This window comes from Bufo gargarizans, chromosome 4 (genome assembly GCF_014858855.1).
Source record: "Bufo gargarizans isolate SCDJY-AF-19 chromosome 4, ASM1485885v1, whole genome shotgun sequence".
NCBI lineage: Eukaryota > Metazoa > Chordata > Amphibia > Anura > Bufonidae > Bufo > Bufo gargarizans.
The window spans coordinates 479,161,024-479,181,363 of record NC_058083.1 but is presented as its reverse complement, the minus strand read 5'-3'; the positions used below and the strand labels follow the sequence as shown (position 1 = coordinate 479,181,363).

The following is a 20,340-nucleotide window of genomic DNA, read 5'->3' as shown; positions in this document are numbered from 1 at the left end:
TGCATAAAAACTGACTGGATTTATTTGCTGCGCCATCGCTGTGCTGTATTTGGCGGGAAAAATTGGCGTCTTCTGCTAGAAGAGCGGGAAAGACAGTATGTCCGCGCCACGCCCTGTCTGCAAATTTGCATGTCTGCTAAAATGGTCTCCGCCTCCCCTATGCTGGAGTACCTGGGGGGCGGCCTCCCAGAGGAATGGGAGGTCTTGACTGAACTAATGTGTGCCGCCCTGTCGCTCTCCGGAGAAGGATCGAGCGTGTTGCAGGGTGAGGATCGCTCTGACCTGTTAGCTGCGCCAGTTGTCCCGATTATGGATGCTGCCAGGGTTAAAGGAGAAGAAGCGCCACTGGCCTACACGCCGCAACCAGAGAAACCCACCAGCCTGCCGCCAGGATCGCAGCCTGAGCCCTACTTTGACTCATGGAAGGACTTTGCCAGGCCTAGTATGCAGTGGTCCGCGCTGATGGCGGAGGTGCGGGAAGCAGCCATTAAAAAGACAACGCGCACAAAAATATATTTTGAAGAATTGGCCAAGACTGTTTATGATTGTCACACCACTACGCAACCCCGCCTGGAAAGGAGAATGGGGGTAGTGGTGACCTTTGATAAGGACTGAGGCTTCGGCTTCATTAAGGACTATACTACCGGCAGAGACTTGTTCGTGAATCGGAGGTCAGTGAAACGCAGCTACCTCCCTGACCATCTGCATAACCTCTGCGAGGGAGAGGAGGTGGAGTTCACCCCTGCCGAGGGCCTGAGAGGCCCCTAGGCAACTGCCGTGACCCGTCCCAAGCCGGGATCTGAAGATTGGAAAGAGACAGAGGAGCCTGCATGCCCGGGACGCGAACCGGAGCGCCCCACAGAACCGGCGCACAATACCTTCCAGGAACGGGGTTCCTTCATTGGTCCGAACGTGTTCTGGCAACCTACCGTATTAGAGAAATGGGTGAGTCCGCACCCCTCACCTGAACTGCCCCGCCGGGAGAAGACGCTCAAGGAGATCAAGAACCTGGAAAGGTTCCATGCAGTGCTAGATAATATACGGCGAGGAAAAAGTGCAGACGCGGCGCCGGAACCTGCGGCGACCGTACCAGAGAATCCAGATCCCGTACCCAAGCCTGCTGCGAACGTGCCAGATGCCTACAACGACGCAGCGCCCGAAAGTCTAGAGGAGCAGATTGCCAAATTGGAGGTACGCCTAAATGACCTGCACCAACTTGCGGCATCCCGAGCAGTAGCTGCGTCGCTAAATAAAGTGGATTTACCCACAGACTCAGATGCCCCTGAGCCTATAGTCCGGGTCCCTGTCCCTGCCAGCTGGGCGACACCTACTACTAAACCCGCTGCCGCGGCACCGGAGAGACTCTGTTATGCCAGGAGCCGTCGCCTGCAGTATTCACACCCAGACCTATGGGGCCTATACCCGTAAGAGGCCCATTCATGTTACAACTACCGCCTAACACTATTTTGTGGGCCCAGCCATACATGGATCCTCGTGTCAGGCCCAGTCTGCCAGCAGAATCAGGATGTACCACTTATGACCAAAGTGGACTCGATACGTACCTGTGAGTAGGCCTGCCAGGCCATGTTTGATTTTTGCTGAGGGACGCTTTACAGTGGATTTAACCCTTTCAGGAGTACTTTGTTTTGGCACCATTGAGCTGCTGCCAGTCCACCACGGCCCAGTGTTAGTTACAAAACCATTGAGTATACCAAGTGCTCTGCTGCCATACCGTTTACAGGACCTCCTGCCTGCTTACAGAACTTAAGCCAAGTTGTGCCTGTTTATTTTATTTGCACTTAACCCTTTTTACCCCCTTTTTCAGGTTGAGTAAGGGACATTACAGCACAATTTTATATGCCAGGACTTGCCAGGGAAAAATAGCCCCTGAGATGTGGACTTCATGTGCTGTTACTTTTATGTGTGCAATATTTAACTTAAAGTGATGTGCCCGGAGATAACTCCAATTTATGTGGGCCTCTGAGATGCTGTTTTATGGACTATTGTATTTTATTATGGACTATCCTGGTATCCTTGATACCCTGCACCAGGTCAGCGCCCCTGTTCCCTTATACTATCCTGAGTGAAGAGAACAACGCCCCTTTTCACCGGAATTGTTCCTTTTTCCAGTGGAGCTGCCTGATATGTATTGCAAATGTAGATGTGTGTGCCTGCTTTGCATTCTTTTTTGTCTTTCAGGCTGCAGTCTCCAGCTGGGCAGGGCCACTTGTGTTGCGCCGAGGACAGTCAATGTGGGCACTACACAAGGGTCAATTGGGCCACGTTGTTCTCCACCTCCTGTGGAACAGTGGCCTGGTATTTAACAGTCAATTTTAATGTATTTTTACATGTTCTTATGTGCATTTCCCCTGTATTCTGTGTATCAGGCCTGTTAGGCATAGTTCCTCCTCCTAGACACTAGAGGGAGCTAGGGAACCCCTAATACATATAGTTAGGTCCAGACAGGGAGGAGTCAGTCTGTGTGCAGAGTCTGAAGCAAGAGGACACTTTAGCCAGAGAGGAGCTGAGGTGTAGGCTCTGACATGCACTTAGATAGCCCAGGCTTCTAATTGCCACCAGGAGAAGAAGCTTCCTCCTGAGAAACCTGCAGTTCCCACAAAGCAAAGTGCAGAGCAGAGCAAAAGTATTCCAGCCAGACAAGAGAGCTGAAGGGCAGAAAGATCCTAAAGCCAGCATTAGGGCATACGGGCCTTGGGATAAAGACAGACAGGAGTTCTGAGGAATAGTGTACAGGATTTCTGAGGAAAAGTGCAGCCTGTTCTGTAAGTGTTTTAACCCTCTGAGTATCTTGCAAAGAACATTGTACCTGCCATTGATGTAAAAGACTGCTAATGATTGCTGCTGCCATGTGGAACTGAACCTAGACTGTACAAAGTTAACTGTTTCCAGTAAAGGAAGTTTTGGTTCACCACAACAACGTGTCCCTTAATTATTCCTATCAAATCGGTATGCCACCGTTACAGGCACTGGCGTCACAAATCTTAAAGGGACCTTGCCCCCGGCACATTAAACACCTGCAACATCCAGGGCACCTCACCCACCATCAGGCCTGGTCCCTATACACTGAGAGTGCCCCATTGGTCTCCTGTGCTAGCCTCTCCATCACTGCTGTACGCCTGCCCAGGGTCTTCCAAGAAACTGTGAGTAACCCAGAGCAACCCTCGTTTGCCTAAGTAACCGTGACCTCAATATCGCAATACCCTGCAGGGCGGCGTACTGCACACAGTCCAAAATCTCGTAGAAAATGTTTTCAGGAATGTAGAAGCTGTTTTAACTGCAATGTAGGGACCAACTCCATATTAAAAGGGTTGTCCATTGTTTGTTATACAGATACAGATACATGCTTATACCGTGTCCTGGATACTGTACTGCTGTTTACGATTGCATGTCGCAATGTATCCTTGTATGCGGTATGTATACTGCAATTTGCGATGTTCTTTTATGATTGTAATAGATAATAATAATAATAAAATCTTATTGAACCATAAATGGGTTGTCCAGCCGTTTATAATAATGACCTATCTTCAGGATAGGTCATCAACTACTTATCGGCGGGGGTCCGACACCTGGCAGCCCCGCTGATCAGCTGTTTAAAGAGGAGGCAGCGCTGCTTCCTCTTCATTACACTTCACTTCCGATAATGGAGCAAGTACTTGTAATTACACTACGCCACCGCTCCACAGGAGACGACGCATAGTGTAAAGACCAGGAATTGGCGCTCGCATGGAACGCCAACTCCTCTTCAAACAGCTGATCGGAGGTTGTGCTGGGTGTCGGATCCCCGCCGATTAGATATTGATGATCTATCCTGAAGATATGTCATCAGTATAAATGGCTGGACAACCCCTTTAATGTTTATGGATTCAGAAGGAGATGTCATAAAAGCTCCTGAAAGTGTATCCTAGTACATTTGACCATATTGTAGAAATTTCTGTGATTATCCCGATGTTTATTATATTTATTAAGATCATTTGGCGTAAAAATGGTCTCAAAGGCATTTAACGTCTATGCGACAATATATTGTTTACGGCATTTTTATGCCAAGTATGACAGATGGGTGGGATGGGGGCAAAGGCAGGGCCCCGGCAATTTTAGTAAAAATTAGACAAAAAAAACTACACCGACCAGCAGTGGCAATCTGGGAACCTAAAATGGCCCTGGGAAAAAAAACTAAAAGTGGCCCCATGCTGCTGGCGCGTCCAAATTGATGGAAGGCGGGGCAACAAAAGTAGGCGGAGTCAGCAATAACATATTGCAAGATATCGTCCCATCAGCACCTTGTACCACAGTGCAGCTGTTATGATCAGTGTGGGGGAAACTCCACATTGAACACAGGAGGGAAGGGGAACAGTAACTGGGCCTGGAAACTAGGGAAGAAACAGGTCACCTCCTAGACAACCTTGAAGGTAGAAATATTCATATGCAGGATACCTAGGCCTTGATTTCCCTATAAGGCCCTGGGGATAAGGTTAGGACAAGAGACAACCCATTCCTCCCCAGATGGACGAATGGAAGTTTCTGTCTCAGGCCCAGATACAAACAACAGGGAATATAACAAACACAAACGCAACACTTAACTTCTGTAGAGATGGCCGAGCAGGAACACCAGAGACGGCCTCACGCCAGCTCAGCCAAACCCAAATGAAGCTATCTACCGCATAGTCAGAAGAGTGGGTTCAGACTATAAAGGGTAGAAGGGATGAGCACTGAGCAACAGCTGAGAAAAGGGAAGTGGTCATTAACCCTATCAACACTGAATCAAGAGAAATCAAGAAGGCTGTTAGATTCCTCCACGCTCAGCCAGTCTCCTTGATCTCCTGACATCAGTCACCTGAGGGACCGTGACAGCAGCACCATGTATTGCAGCAAAATCTGTCCCTCTGTGGTGGCCATCAATAGATGCCATTTCTGTCCTCCTCCTATAGTTGTCTCTAAATAAAATATGCAGGGAGCTTTGGAGGTGAGATGCGACCACAGCAGTTGAATTCAGGAGGGTATGCGCGCTTGCTGGCTGGATACATGAGTAGCTTATTACAGCTTATTATTGTACCCAGTCAGTGGCAGCGATGAGGACTTGGGCAGCCCCCTGGGCATTGGCCCACTGGGGATTTTCCCTGTAAGGTCTATGGCCAATCCACTCTTGCCAGCCTCGAACCCGCATAGTTTTTCAAACAGGTAATGGACTGCCATATATGTGCCTAATTTATGACGAGGCGCACACCTTGTCATAAATTAGCCGTATAGTATAGTAGGGCAACGCAAGAGGGACAACGAAGACCAGCGTAATAAGCTGTCTTACTTAGGGCTGCTTCACACGAGCGGATGCCGTGCGTGTCATCCACAGCGTGAAAGAACGCCAAGCCCCTCTCCGGACAGCAGAGACACAGAGCAGTAACATGATTGATAATCCTCTTTGCCTCTCTGTCATCTTTTTACTACAAAATCACAGTGAGATAAAGTTGTCACCGTGGTTTTGTAGTAAAAAGATCACAGAGAGGCAAAGAGCATTATCAATCATGTTAATGCCCCGTGTCTCTGCTGTACAGTGCGGGGCTTGGCTGTCATTCACGCTGCAGGTGACACGCACGGCATCCGCTCGTGTGAAAGAGCCCTTAGTAAGGCCTCATGCACACGACCGTGTTTTGTTTCTGTGTCTGTTCCGTTTTTTTTGCGGATTGGATGCGGACCCATTTATTTCAATGGGTCTGCAAAAAATGTGGACAGCATATTATGTCCGTTCCGTTGCCCCGCAAAAAAAATAGTGCATGTCCTATTTTTTTCTAGTTTGTGAACAAGGATTGGCATTATTACAATAGATCCCCCCAAAAAATGGATCCGCAGAAAAAAAGGGATGCCATACGGAACGTCATCCTTTTTTTGCGGACCACAAAACACATACGGTCGTGTGCATGTAGCCTACGGGCGCCTTCACACACTGCAAATTTTGTGGAACTGAAAATCAGTTCCATACCCTAAATGTCTCCCCATGTGTTGCTGCCATCACAAGCCCATTGTGCTGAATGCAATGGATTTTTAGCTGCAGAAATTACTAGAAATGAGAGACTATAGGGGGTCATTTACAGAGACCAGTGTTTTAGTTAATATGTATAGCTTGCCCTTAATAGTTAATATAGTTAATATGTATAGCTTGCCCTTAATATGTATAGCTTGGAAGAAAGAAGAGACCGAGGGGATATGATAGAAACTTTTAAATACATAAAGGGAATCAACAAGGTAAAAGAGGAGAGAATATTTAAAAGAAGAAAAACTACCACAAGAGGACACAGTTTTAAATTAGAGGGGCAAAGGTTTAAAAGTAATATAAGGAAGTATTACTTTACTGAGAGAGTAGTGGATGCATGGAATAGCCTTCCTGCAGAAGTGGTAGCGGCAAATACAGTGAAGGAGTTTAAGCATGCATGGGATAGGCATAAGGCTATCCTTCATATAAGATAGGGCCAGGGACTATTCATAGGATTCAGTATATTGGGCAGACTAGATGGGCCAAATGGTTCTTATCTGCCGACACATTCTATGTTTCTAGTTAATTTTGTCTCAGCCCCCCCCCGCCCAACTCCCAAGTGGCAAGGATGGTGTAAAAATACCTGCGCAGCAAAATATTGTCGCACAGGCTTTTAAAAAGTCGTAAACAGGGGTCTTTTTTATACCAAGACCTGGCGTAGGTATGTTATTAAATGATCCCCAACGTGGTCACCGCTACGTGGACCGTGCCATCACATTTTCCCTTTTTGAATTTACTGCTCAATGATTTCAGGTGTTAAAAAAATTGCAGCCTGCTGAAGGATTTCAAGGGGTTGTCCAGTTTTCTCATATATATTTCGCTGTCCTGCGATTGCTCATTTCCTAATATACTGTGATGGCCCCATCTTCAGATTGCGATGCCAGTCACGTAAAGCCTCATTCACACGTCCATGTATATGATGTAAACTGTGAGAAGATGGTCAGTGATTCATCCGTGTGTCATCCGTGTTTCACTGACACTGTATAGCTGAAAATGTATTTTCATAGCATCCCCTCCTAATGGTCTGTGAAACATGGATGGCACCCATGTTGCGTCTGTGTTTTTCACGGATCCATAGGCTATAATGGGTGTGATGGATCCGGACAAAATAGAGCATGCTTCCGTTGCATGCTAAAACGACGGACCCACAGAACAGGCTAAAACATGGATGTGCGAATACACATGTTAAAATGAATGGGAACGCATGCTGTCCGTAGAGAACACGTACAGCACACATCCGTAAATCACTGACGTGTAAATGAGGCTTAAAGGCGCTCTGCAGTTTTTTTTAAACTTATGCTTAGCCCCGACCAGGCCATTGATACTAGTCGTGACGTCACTGGGCCTGAGGTAAACACGGAGAAGGCAGCGCTGATCGGCAGGGGCCCCTGCTCTGGTAACTTGGGCCCCAGGAGTCAGACACTTATACCCTCATACAGCAGCATGGCAGCACCATGAGAACCCTGCCCACCTATAGTCATGATAAACCATCTAAATGGAGAGGAAAAAAAAAAAAGGCCTTTGTAGCCCCCAGCAACCAATCACTGCGTGGATTTCATTTTTAAGAGCATAATACAAAATGAAAGCTGCACTATGATTGGTTGCTATGGTCCACATATGGTGTTCCTATTGGCCAGCTTCATAACTCTCCCTACTGGTCGCATTACACCATATTAAGGAGCCGCCATTTATCCTCACCCCCTTAATACAGTCTCATAGGTACATGAAACAAGCTGCCTGCGTGATAAAAAGTGCCTGACAAAACCTCCATATTATATTATCCTAAAATTCAAAACCTCTACCAGCCGCACGCCATGAACAGAAAACAAACAACCCCCACCCCCACACAACCTACGTTTGGTTTATTCCGGAAGTGTTCCTAACTGAAGGGGAAAAAAATAGTCCGCGCAGTAACACGTACTGGTGACGTTCAGCTAAGCCAACGAAAGCTACTTCAAGGCGGAAGGATCCAGACGCGCGGCGCGGGGAGGGTTTAAAGGAGGAAGGAAGCCATTTTGGAGCTTCGACTTAGAAAAACGCACGGAGAAGAAACAAAAAAATAAATAAATAAAAGAAAGGGAAGAAAAACTAGGAAAAAAAACCTTACCAATAGTGAGAAGTAATCCATCAACGGCGAGCCACCGTCTGAAGAAGAGGACATCGCGGCTGTTGAGGAATCGGAAGAGTTCGGGCCGCGGGGTGCGTTGTGTGAGGCCTGTGGGGAAGGGGATAGACTTGGGGCAGCGGGCGGGGTGGTGGAGTGGGGCCTAGCGGGAGGGAGGATTGTCTGTGGGGGTTGTGGGGAGCCCCCGGGAGGAGGATGATGGCGGCGTAGTCCGTCCGCACGGCGGCTGGCGCAGTTGGTTGTGTGGGAGTGCTGGTCGGCGATGGTCGGTTTATGGGGGGTCTTACAGATGTGTGGGCTGTATGTGTGTATATATCTATCTCCTGCTGGTCTGAAATGTAACTCTCAGCATGGCCTGACAGTTGCGGCCTAGCAGGACACGATAGGGGTTGTAGTGGCTTCCTGTGCCCAGTGTATGGAGAGGGGTGCATGTTTACCCTGCTGGCCTGGGCCCCGTCACACCATAGGGGTCCCTCTGCGCTGTTTCACCACAAATTGCAGCCCCTGAGGCGGTGTTCACACCAGTGCGGTTTCCCCTTACGTTATATGGAAGCGATAGAACTGTCAAGCCCAGCACGTCACTGAGACGCTCAGACCTCCATTGACTGTAATGGAGTCCGGCGTCTTACTGAACAGAAAACTGGCTCGCTGCGCTGTTTTGTTCCGTATTTTTGGCGGAGCGTAACGGGGGTGACAAGCATGACAAGCCCTTATCCCAAGTACACTGGGGGGGGGGGGATAAGTGTCTGATCAGAGGGGGTCCCGTTAGGACTGTACGGAACTGCTGGGGATAGGTGAGCGCTTGTCCTCGGCAGTGTCGGTGGCAGTGCACATGTGTGGGGGATCATGGAGCAGTGGACACATCTCCTGGCCTGTGGTAGGGGGTAAGTGTTTATCTGGAAAAGACCTTATGCACACGACCGTGTAGGGGCACCGGATGTGTGCACGCTATCTGTGGAAGCGGATACATTCACTTGAATGCAGTCCGCATCGGTTGACACAGTGAAAAAGTAGTGCGTGCGCTTCTCTTTTTTTTCGGTCCAGAGGCACGGACAGAAAGCCCCGGAAGCACTCCGAAGTGCTTCCGTTGGCTTCCAATCCGTGCCTCTGTTCCCCACCGAATTGCGGACCCATTCGAGTCGATGTGTGCACGTTGACGGTGCCCGTATATTGTGGACCACAATACAGTCACGGCCAGCAGGTGGTCGTGTGCATGAGGCCTAAAACTGCTGAAGTTGGTGGTAAGACAGAAGCATGACCTCTGTCTGAATACAGAGCTTCATCTGGTTTAACTTTTTTCTATTCTAATTTTTGCCAGATTTTGTGACCTGCGTTTATTTGTGAATTGAACAAAATGTGTGCACTAACTAGGGATCGACCGATTGATTTTAATTTTAATTTTATTAGAGCCGATAATCTGTGAACATTTAGGCCGCTAGCCGATAATTTATACCGATATTTTATATCTCATAATATATGTATTAGTTTGTAGTCACTGAGGTGGTGGAAATTTGCATTTGGCGCTAGTATATTATAAATGTAAATTAGAAATTAATAAAGCCAGTAGTTGGCAGTCAATTTATAGTTTACTCTTATAATATACTAGTGCCAAATGCCATTTTCCACACTATCCCCCTCTCTGAATTTATTAACCCCCTATCGGCCCTCAGGGCGGCCCTTTATTAACCCCCTATCGGCCCTCAGGGCGGCCCTTTATTAACCCCCTATCGGCCCTCAGGGCGGCCCTTTATTAACCCCCTATCGGCCCTCAGGGCGGCCCTTTATTAACCCCCTATCGGCCCTCAGGGCGGCCCTTTATTAACCCCCTATCGGCCCTCAGGGCGGCCCTTTATTAACCCCCTATCGGCCCTCAGGGCGGCCCTTTATTAACCCCCTATCGGCCCTCAGGGCGGCCCTTTATTAACCCCCTATCGGCCCTCAGGGCGGCCCTTTATTAACCCCCTATCGGCCCTCAGGGCGGCCCTTTATTAACCCCCTATCGGCCCTCAGGGCGGCCCTTTATTAACCCCCTATCGGCCCTCAGATCAATAAAATAAAATAAAAAACGCTTTGCCTCTCCTGCGCCGCGGCTCCTCTTCATCTCCGGGCCCGACTTCTCGCACTGACAGCGTGCAGTGTCAGGTCATAGTGCGCACACTATGTCCTTACGCTGTACGGGGTCAGGACAGTGCAGCGTAGGCCCCATCAAAGAAGACCAGAGAGAGTGAGTATCGAAAGTGTTTGCTGCGCTTCTTTCCCGCACCCGATACATATGCAAATGAACCTGAGATGAGTCCTGTCCCTGACTCCTCTCACATACAGGACACATGTCAGGTTAATTTGCATATGTATCAAATCGTTGTTGTTTTTTACACAATAAAAGCACACAGCGCTATGGGGACTGAGTATTGCGGATGTGCTTGCGGCGATCTAGCAACCCATGTCCTCGGCTCTATACACAAAATCCCGGTGGCAGGTTCCCTTTAAAGAGGACCTTTCATGGGTCCAGGCATTATAAACGAAGTATCAGGCTACGTAGCGCATAGTGCAGGGATCTAACTGCACTTAATATTTTTCCTGGGCGCAGTTCTGTTCGCCTGCTGTGGTCCCCATTGTATTCTCCCGCCTAGTATGTTAATTTTAGCATCGGAGCAACGAGGAGGAGACTGGGTCTTTCTCCATGGGCGTCTCCTTCTCCCCTGGCTGTAGCGCTGTGCAATTGCAGCGGAGAGCGTCACAGCCAGGTAAGGTGAGTTTTTTTTATTTTATTATCCCCATACAGTATAGCGTCTTTGTGGCTACCCCAGTGCCCTATGCAGTATAATGTCTTCAGTATAAGGGTACTTTCACACTAGTAGTTATTCTTTTCTGGTATTGAGTTCTGTCACAGGAGCTCAATACCGGAAAAATACTGATCAGTTTAATCCCAAGGCATTCTAAATGGAGAGCAATCCGTTCAGTATGCCGGATCAAGTGTTCCGGTAAAACGAATGGTTTCCAGGTCTGCGCATGCACATGAAAAATAATGAATACCAGATCCGTTTTTCTGGATGAAACTGGAAAAAACAGATCTGGTATTGCAATGCATTTGTCAGACTGATCAGGATCCTGATCAGTCTGCAAATGACATGCGTTTGCGTACAGTTTTCCTGATCAAACAATGGAACTGCCTGCCGGAATCAAACAACGCAAGTGTGAACGTACCCTAATGCACCAGACATGCATAACCACCACTCTATCCAAATGTTCTTGTGACTGGCGGCAGTAGACTGCCCAATGAACAGATGGCGGTGTGAAGGGAGTGGCGTGGGTGCTGGCAATGTTATACAGCTGACATATGCCTGTAATGGCCGGGATAACTGAAGAAGCTAGACAGGGAGGGGGCTCAATCCCGTGCCCCCATTACCCATGCAGTGTCATTGTGCTGTGCGGACAGTTTGTCATGGCAGTGAGGGGCCTGGTGAAGGCCTGTTATAACCGTCCTCTGAATAGGTGTAAGAGGGTAAGACCGAGGCGCACAGGACCCCGCACTATTCAGATGATCGCATTTTAAAGTCCCTAAGGCTACCTGCACACGTTGTGGAATACGTACAGTTTTTCACATAGATTTTACTTGGAAAAACCACAGAGTGATACAGAACCAACAAAGTGTATGAGACTAGACAAATCTGATGTACACCGCATCAAGTCCACACAAAAAAAGCTGATTATTATTTTTTTAATCTGCACCCATGCGCAGGTGCCTTAAAGGTGTGACTGCACCGTGTGGTCGTGTTGCGGGTACGGGCTGCCTAATGAGACCGCAGTGTTTAGTCGGCACCTGCAATACCACGTGGCCATTAGACCTGCATGGACGCCACAAGCGGGACACGACTGTGCCGTGTGGTCAGAGCATTATTTGGACTGAAAAAATGTAAAAGCATCTGTCATTTTAAAATTTTTAGTTTTTATAGTTTAACCCCTCCCCACCACCACTGCCATTTAGCAGATAAATAATTTGAACAATAAGACTTTTTTGGACACTGAGGTCATTGATCGCATTATTTATCCCGCACTCACATCCGCTAGATAAAAAATTGTAACCTTGAAAGCTCATCCTGCAAATGAGCCGGCCACGTGGCTCATCAATGGAAAAATAACCTACGGGTGTCAGAATATTGCAGCATGAAGCAGTTTTTAGTCAGGTTTTACTGGTTTAAAAAAACAAAGTTTGGTATTGCTGTAATTGTGTTGACTCGCTGACATTTATGCTGCACGGCAAACTCTAGAAAAACAAAACTCAAAGAACAATGGGCCAGATTTATCATTAGCTCAGGTCAGAATAATGGAGTGAAAAAGTCCCTAATGGAGTGAGCTGTCAGTCATAATAAATCTGGTCCAATGACTTTTTTTTTTATTCCCCCCTGATTCAATCGTGCAGACTATTGTTTCCCAATACGTTATATGGTATTTAAAGGAAGGTATATATATTATATGGATAGGTCATCAGTATCTGATTGGGGTCTTACACCCAGGACCCCCGCCGACCAGCTGTTTGAGAAGGCGCTGGTGCTCGGCCTTCTCTCTGCTTTTCCTAGGCCAGTAACATCACATTTATCGTTCACGTGGTCTAGGAGCAACTCAGCCCCATTCAATACCAAGCACAGCCCCTATACAATGTACGTCGCTGTACTCACAGGAGCGCCAGTGCCTTCTCAAAACAGATGATCAGCAAGGGTCCCAGGTGTCGGCCCCCCACGATCAGATACTCATGACCTATCCAGAGGACAGGTCATCAGTAAAAGAAAACAGAACAAAAAACAAACTCTGGAAACCCTTTTAAATGGTACCATAAAAAAATACAACTCTTCCTGCAACAAAGCAGCCTTCATACAGCTATATTGACTGAGAAGGTAGTTGTCTTGGAAGGTGCGGGATCATGTATACGGATTTATGCTGGCCATCGAGTCGCGCTCTTTTCTGCTAAGCCTCTCGTCTAGCCCAAGAAATACATATGTGGTGCCCACGGAAGGCTCATGAATTCTGGCCTGATTAGCCTAGTAAATCGGCGCTCTTATATTTGGAGATGGTTATTGAGAAATATCTGCCGGGTTACTGGTTTATGGTGAAGCTAGAAGACTGTTGGGGGGGTTTGTGGAAGTTGAGGTTCCCCTTTGGTGAGACACAACAGGATCTCTGCTTGTGTGTGGCATTTTCTAATGTACTTTTTTGTTTTTTAAAGTAGCTCTCCCGCAAAAATGTTTATTCTGTTAGATGCATGTAAACTGTAGTGAAGGTCATCTTCCTACCGGTGTCTCCCTCCCTTCTGATCCTCAGCTGTGTCATGTGACCGTCACACTGATCTCCAACTGACACGGGGCAGGAAGTCAGTTACTTTTCTATTCATTCTTATGAGACTGACATTGAGGCTCCCACAGGAATACAAACTGGCTTCCTGTCCACACATAAGATGCTGTGTTATTTGGAGAGTCAGTGTTGGTCACATGACAGTTGTGCATTATAACCTCCCTGCTGATGCACAAGTACAGTCACTGCTAAGATTATCTTCCCTACTGGTTACATTGTGTACCTTTTCTAACAGGTCAGAGGACAACATTTTTGTTTTAATTAAGTTTCTAATGCCTTGCCATTGCCTTGTGAGGTAGTCACAAAATTATAGGTCTGTGTGTTGTCACAGCAGCCATTACCTAGCCTGTGCTTTTATTGACTAGATCCTCTACTGGGTAGATGATGGATAACGGATCATGGGAGAGCCGACCGCTCAGATACCCCACTATTCTGAGATTGAGGGTCCTGGAGTCTTTGGGGCTGACGTAGACGGGGCAGTGGTGGACCATCATGGAGGGACTCGGAAACCCCTCATTCGTGACCACAATCTGTTATATAGGTGAAATATTGCCCGTCTGTTGGGTTACACAAAATTCTATCACTTTATCGGCTGAGTTCATGAGAAAAATTCTCCTTAGGCCTCATGCACATGACTGTTGTGTTCCGTTCTGCAAAATGGGGTTCCGTTGTTCCGTGATCAGTTTTTGTTTTCGTGTGTTTTCCTTTATTTTTGGAGGAACACCAGACATAAAGGAAAGTAAAAAAAAAAAAATCTAAGACATATTTGCCATGCAAATGATAGGGAAAAAACGGACGCGGATGACAATCTTGTGTGCCTTCCTGTTTTTTAGCGGTCCCATTGACTTGAATGGGTCCGTGAACCGTTTTCCGTGGAAACAGGACAGGTTATATATTTTTGACTGACTGGAACCACGGATCACGGACGTGGATGACAAACGGTGCATTAGCAGAGTTTTCAACGGACCCGCAGAAAATCACGAGAAACGGCACAACACACGGGAAAAAAACAACGGTCGTGTGCATGAGGCCTTAGTATATATATTTTGCTGTTGGAAAAGTTGTGCAGTTCTAGTATATTGATGACCTATCCTCAGTCTCCTTAGTCTGAGAGCCATAGTTTTTTTGTTTTTTGGGCGATTGTCTTAGGGGCTCAGTTTTAGCGGTATGAGGTGATGGTTAGATTAGTTTGGGGGCATACGGCTTTTTGATCTCTCGGTGTTACACTTTTATTGATGTAAGGTGACAAAAAAAATATATTTTTTTAGCACTTTTTTTTTTGTTTTTTTATTACTCGAAACTAATTTTTTTTATTATGTCCCACTCTGGGACTTCAACTTTTGGGGGTCTTATCCCCTTTACAATGCATTCCAATACTTATACGTATTGTGACTGGAGAAGAGGACCAGAGCGCCAGCGCTGGAAATGGCAGGAATTTTTTTTTTTGTTTGTTACCTGTGCTTTAGGGACATTTTAAATATAAAGCATGCACCCTCTTCTAAAGGCAGTTTCCCCGTCTCATAAAGTAATTGCATATGACTATATGTGATTACATTATCTGTGGGTGTCTGAACTCTATAGAACGTCATCAATATCAGATCTGTAGGGGACTGGCACCCCGCCACGGTCTCTTCCTAGGACATGTAATGTCACCGTAATTGCAGCTCCCTATTTAAGTTAATGAGTCTGAGCTGCAATACCAAGCACAGCCTCTATGCAATGTGGAGCGCTGTGCTCGGCGAGTGTCAAGGTTTCCTGAAACAGCTGATTGGTCGGGCTGCCGACATTCGGACCCCTGCTGATGTGATAATGATGACCTATCCTGATGATAGGTCGTCATTATCTTTTCCAGGATAACCCTTTTAATGAATAAAATATAGGATATACTGAGTCTCTTCTCATAAACCTATACATCTGTCTGCTCAGCTCCTGCGGCGCTATGCCTTGCTGCCTGTAGACTGCTCCAGACAGTGGGAAAAGTTGCTAACTGGAGGGGGAAGGGCTGATTTAGATGCTACCTCCTGAGCTGCAACATGCAGCTGGTCTTGTTTGAAAGCTGACATTCCAAGCTTTCAGACAATACCAAAATGACAGCAAAATGTGTAGCACAGGGGAAGATATCACTGATAGAAATCGTGATGCAGTGAATGCCGCTGAAAGTAAAAACGGGTTTTACTTGCTTATTCCCGACTTGATTTCTAACACTGATTTCTCCTGTTACTTGGACTTTAGCTCTCATTTTGTATCTAGGTCTGGCTGAGATCTCGTGCCTGCGCACTGCTTCGCCAGGCTGGCGCATGAGCACTAGTTGAAACGATGCTGTGCCCACAATGGGCATCAGTGTGCATGGCCTGGCGAAGCAGTGTTTCGGTGCGAGATCCCAGCCAGACTTGGGGATGACGCTGAGGAGGAGTAACGCTGAAAGAAGGCGGAGCAGCCTGGGCTCCTACACACTGAACGCCGCTCCTGGGGACTTGTGAGTGACCATTTACATATGAATTAAGCATTGTTTTTCCTGCTTCTGCAAGTCTAAAGAAAATAACAAAGGTTCCATTACATTCATGTGTAGGTGTGCTACGGAGCCATGTAAGCGCTGTTTTTCACTATTCTGATTGGTGGCCACTTCTGAGCAGATGAGTTTTTCTTTTTGACAAATGTCTTTAAAATAAAACTTTCTATCGAACAAAGATTTTCCAGGCATTCAGCGCAGTTGGAAATGGGAAAACGGTAATCTTTCTTGGGCCTCGTGCACACGACAGTATCTGTTTTGTGCTCCGCAAACTGGATCTGCAAACTGTGGATACAGACTGTGTGCATCCCGCTGTTTTCCGTCCCACCCTGTTGTAAAATAGCCGCCTCTTGTCTGCAAAATTGATTTTTATTTTTGGCGGGACAGACATGGCCGCATTGATGCAGACAGTACACAGATGACATCCTAGAAATGAACAGGTCCGCATGCAGTCTGCAAAAAATGCCCCCCCTCCCCCATCACGTGTACTAAAAACTACCATCCCAGTAGGTTTTGGAGTAAGTGAATACAAAGGATCCGTTTCATTCCTGCACTAACATTTGTTTCCCTTTCTTATAGGTTGCTTTGACAGATCTAAAGTCAAATCTACATCCGGGGGCTTTTTTTTTATATATATATAAAGTTGATTTGGTGCATCAGAACAAGTGACTTCAAAGACTTTAGCAAGAACAAGCACTTGTTTGCGTTGCAATAACAAGGACTCATTTATTGAGCGAGACTTTATCTCTTCATTTTGAAGAGTCCTATAAACTGTTATTACAGTCTCTGTACTGACTCTCAAAACTTTGAAGTTGAAGAAACTTTCAAAGGGACAATTTAATAGAAAACAAAATGAGCACCACAAGAACAGAGAACCCTGTTTTAATGGGTCTGTCCAGTCAGAATGGGCAATTGAGAGGCCCAGTGAAACCAAACCAAGGGCCTGGAAGTGGGGGAATGCAGACACAGCAAATAAGCCAGCTGAAAAACGCCAGCACAATCAATAACGGAAGTCAGCAGCAAGCACAGAGCATGAGCAGCGCTATTAAGTGAGTATATGCTTAGCAGGCTTGCACACTTCTTTGCATGTGCCAGGTTTTTATTTTCAAAGGCATCATAAAAATGATCACCCATGGCCAGGTATGACGACTAGCTCGGGTATGATGGCGTCTTGTGAATCTGTTCAATCCATTGTAAGGCCTTATGCACACAGGATATGTATTATGTGGATTTGTTTTGTTGCGAAGGCCTGTTTCACATTTGTGGTGAACAGCCTGCCGGATACGTGTATACCATGCGCTGGCGAGATACTGTCCAGCCCCATCCACTACAATGGGGACTGGCAGAGATTCGGCTGCTACTCGGCAAATATCACGATAAGTGGCTGGACGAAAACTGCTGTGTGTAGTGGTATTTATACGGCTGCTCCTCGGCCTATTTGCTGGGTCGCGGCCAGATCTCTGCTCATCCCCATTTATAGCGAATGAGGCTGGACAATATCTGTTGCGCCCCTGGTGTTCACGGGTCCAGCAGGCTGTTGTGGTTTACCGCAAATGTGAAACTTGCCTAAGTAAATGAGAACAGATAAAATCTCTTCTGCAGATTGCAGAAATTTTCTTCATGTAAAGTGACCCGTGGTGCGGATTTTGAAATTTACGACGTGTGAAGTTTCTCTCCATTTTCATTTACGGATGTCACCCGTTGCAATGAATGGGGTGAAATTTTCATCAAATCCATAACAAAATCTGCATGTAAAAAGCCTAAAAAATCCTGGATCAGTTGCAGAGATGCAGCAAATATATGCACGCAAATCTGTATAAAATAAAATCCAGTGTGCGTGTGATTTTATTTTGTTGTATGGTGGTGCACAAGGGCTTTTCCAGGACAGGGTTGTCTGTTATCGAAAAAATATATAGCACTGTAAATCTGATGGTCAGCGATATATAGCTAAGCAAGTTTTAGGCCAAAAATATCTATTTCCTCATTTTCCTGGTTCTCTTCTGGCCCTTTGTTTACTTGCAAAAATAACTATCTGTGCCCCTTCCCCTGCACTAAGAGAGGGAATAAAAGTACTGCCCTGAGTGACATGTCTGCCTGCTGGGAGACTCGGCAGCATGTTGTATGTGTAGAACTAAAAGTCCCAGCTGTATGACACTGTGATACACACAGGATCTTCCCCCTACCTGCAATGCTCTGCTGAACTTCTCCTTCAGCTTTTGTGCCCAACATTTGTCTTCTCACTGCCTGCAGCTACAGAGTAAACACTTCAGCCCTTAGTCTGGGAAGGGGTTAAGAATCCTGGGAGAGAGCAATAAGCAGCAGCCGGCAGTGCAGGGGGACGTGGCCAGCACAGTGACCAATCTCTAAGGCTTGTGCACTATCATTATCAGAGCAGGGAGAAAAGCTGACATCACAGGTCATGTGACCCTCAGTAAGTCTGAGAAACCAGCCACTGGCGATAAAGTGGGTTAATTGGAAAGCTGTAACATATCCTAGTTAGAAACAGAACAAAAAAATAACTGGGACAACCCCTTTAAATTCTGGATAGGTCATCAGTATCTTATCGTTGGGGGTCCGGCACCCCCACCAGTCAGCTGTTTGAGAAGGCACCGGTGCTCCTGTGAGTGCCGTAACATTAATTTCTTACAGCTTACCAAGCACAGCGCCCTACATTGTAAAGTGTCTGTGCTTAGTGTGGCGCTCACCCCATTCACTTCATGGCTGATCTGCGCCTAGCCACGTGTCATCACTTGACCCAGGAAAAGCTGGGAGAAGGCTGCGGTGCTACTGCAAGCAGGAAAACCACTTTAAGGCCGAATGCACATAGATCATACGAGTGTATTACTGTAGTGCAGCGGTGGCATGAAGCTCACAGCGTCATAGTGTACATCCTGAGACTGACTTCTTATGATAGGACATGAACAAACAGAGGTTAAAACCTCCTACCCCTCATCACCAGTGTTTTTTTTTCCTGTCCTGCCAGGGAAGGAAGACCAGGGAGGTGCTGGGAGTTCTATGGGGTTCCTGGCAGTGTCCGTACCTCAGCAGGCTTTTTTCTGTACAGACAGGTTGGTTCCGGTTGTGCAGCTCTCCCTCTTCCTTGTGCCCGGGCCCCTAGCGATGTTGGTGGCCCCAGTGAAGTTCCCTCCTGTGGTGGTCCAGGAGGGCTATATGCGGAGTGGCAATATGGCAGCTGGAGCGATTGCTAGGACGAGCTTCCCTCCAGCCGCCTTTTGATGATGTCTGACTGAGTGGGGGGGCGTGACTTTGCGTTTTGACATCATGCTGGTGCTCTTCTCGGTGCTTGCACAGTGGATATAATGGGGCAATGCCGACTCTAAGATGGCGCCCGGCGGTTTTCACCCCTGTTTGTGCTTTTTGGCCTTCTGGTGTATGGCACCTGTTCACGGTGAGTGCCCCTACAACACCCGGCTCAGGATTGGAGCCTCCCACTACCCAGGGTCCACTGAGTAGCCTGTGTCAGGCACCCTTCATGTATGGTTGTTACTAGGGGTGCACCGAAATAAAAATTCTGGTCCGAAACCGGAAATTCAGGATACCCCTTGACCGAAACCGAAACTGCCTTTTTGCCCAAATACTTTTAAAATACTTTTTTTTTTAAATGATTTTATTAATTCTTTTTCATGAATTTAATAAATCATATTACCCACCCACCCCATAACAGTGCCATCCACAGACCCCCACCCACCCCATAACAGTGCCATCCACAGAACCCCCCCCCCCCCCCCAGACTAGTTATTATAAAATGTGTACAATTAATAGAAAATAGCGGATCATCAAGAACCAAGTGGGCCTGGGGAAAAAAAAGTGAAATAAAGTGGAAATAAAGTAGAAATCAAACACATTTATCACTGATTAAAAATGAAAAAAAAAAAAAATTCCCAACACATGTTTGGTATCGCCGCGTCCGTTACGACCTGATCTATAAAACGGTCATGTTACTTTACCCGAACGGTGAACGCTATAAAAATAAAAAACTATGATAAAATTGAAATTTTGCCCACCTTACTTCCCAAAAAAGGTAATAAGTGATCAAAAAAGTCGCATGTACACCAAAATTGTAACAATCAAACCGTCATCTCATCCCGCAAAAATCATACCCTACCCAAGATAATCGCCCAAAAACTGAAACTATGGCTCTTAGACTATGGAAGCACTAAAACATGATTTATTTATTTTTGTTTCAAAAATGAAATCATTGTGTAAAACTTACATAAATAAAAAAAAGTTTACATATTAGGTATCGCCGTGTCCGTATCGACCGGCTCTATAAAAATATCACATTACCTAACCCCT

The 20,340-nt window shown here is 46.6% G+C and overlaps 1 protein-coding gene across 1 annotated transcript in view; it reads left to right on the top strand.

The window, feature by feature from the left end:
• The first annotated feature begins 8,033 nt into the window (after positions 1-8,033).
• The window catches only part of DDX6 (DEAD-box helicase 6), a 38,520-nt gene continuing 26,213 nt past the window's right edge, over positions 8,034-20,340 (top strand). Inside the window, exons 1-2 of the mRNA XM_044289090.1 lie at positions 8,034-8,242; positions 16,603-17,072. Of these exons, the coding sequence (XP_044145025.1) occupies positions 16,876-17,072 (197 nt within the window). The 5' untranslated portion in view covers positions 8,034-8,242; positions 16,603-16,875. The remainder of the gene's footprint in view (positions 8,243-16,602; positions 17,073-20,340) is intronic.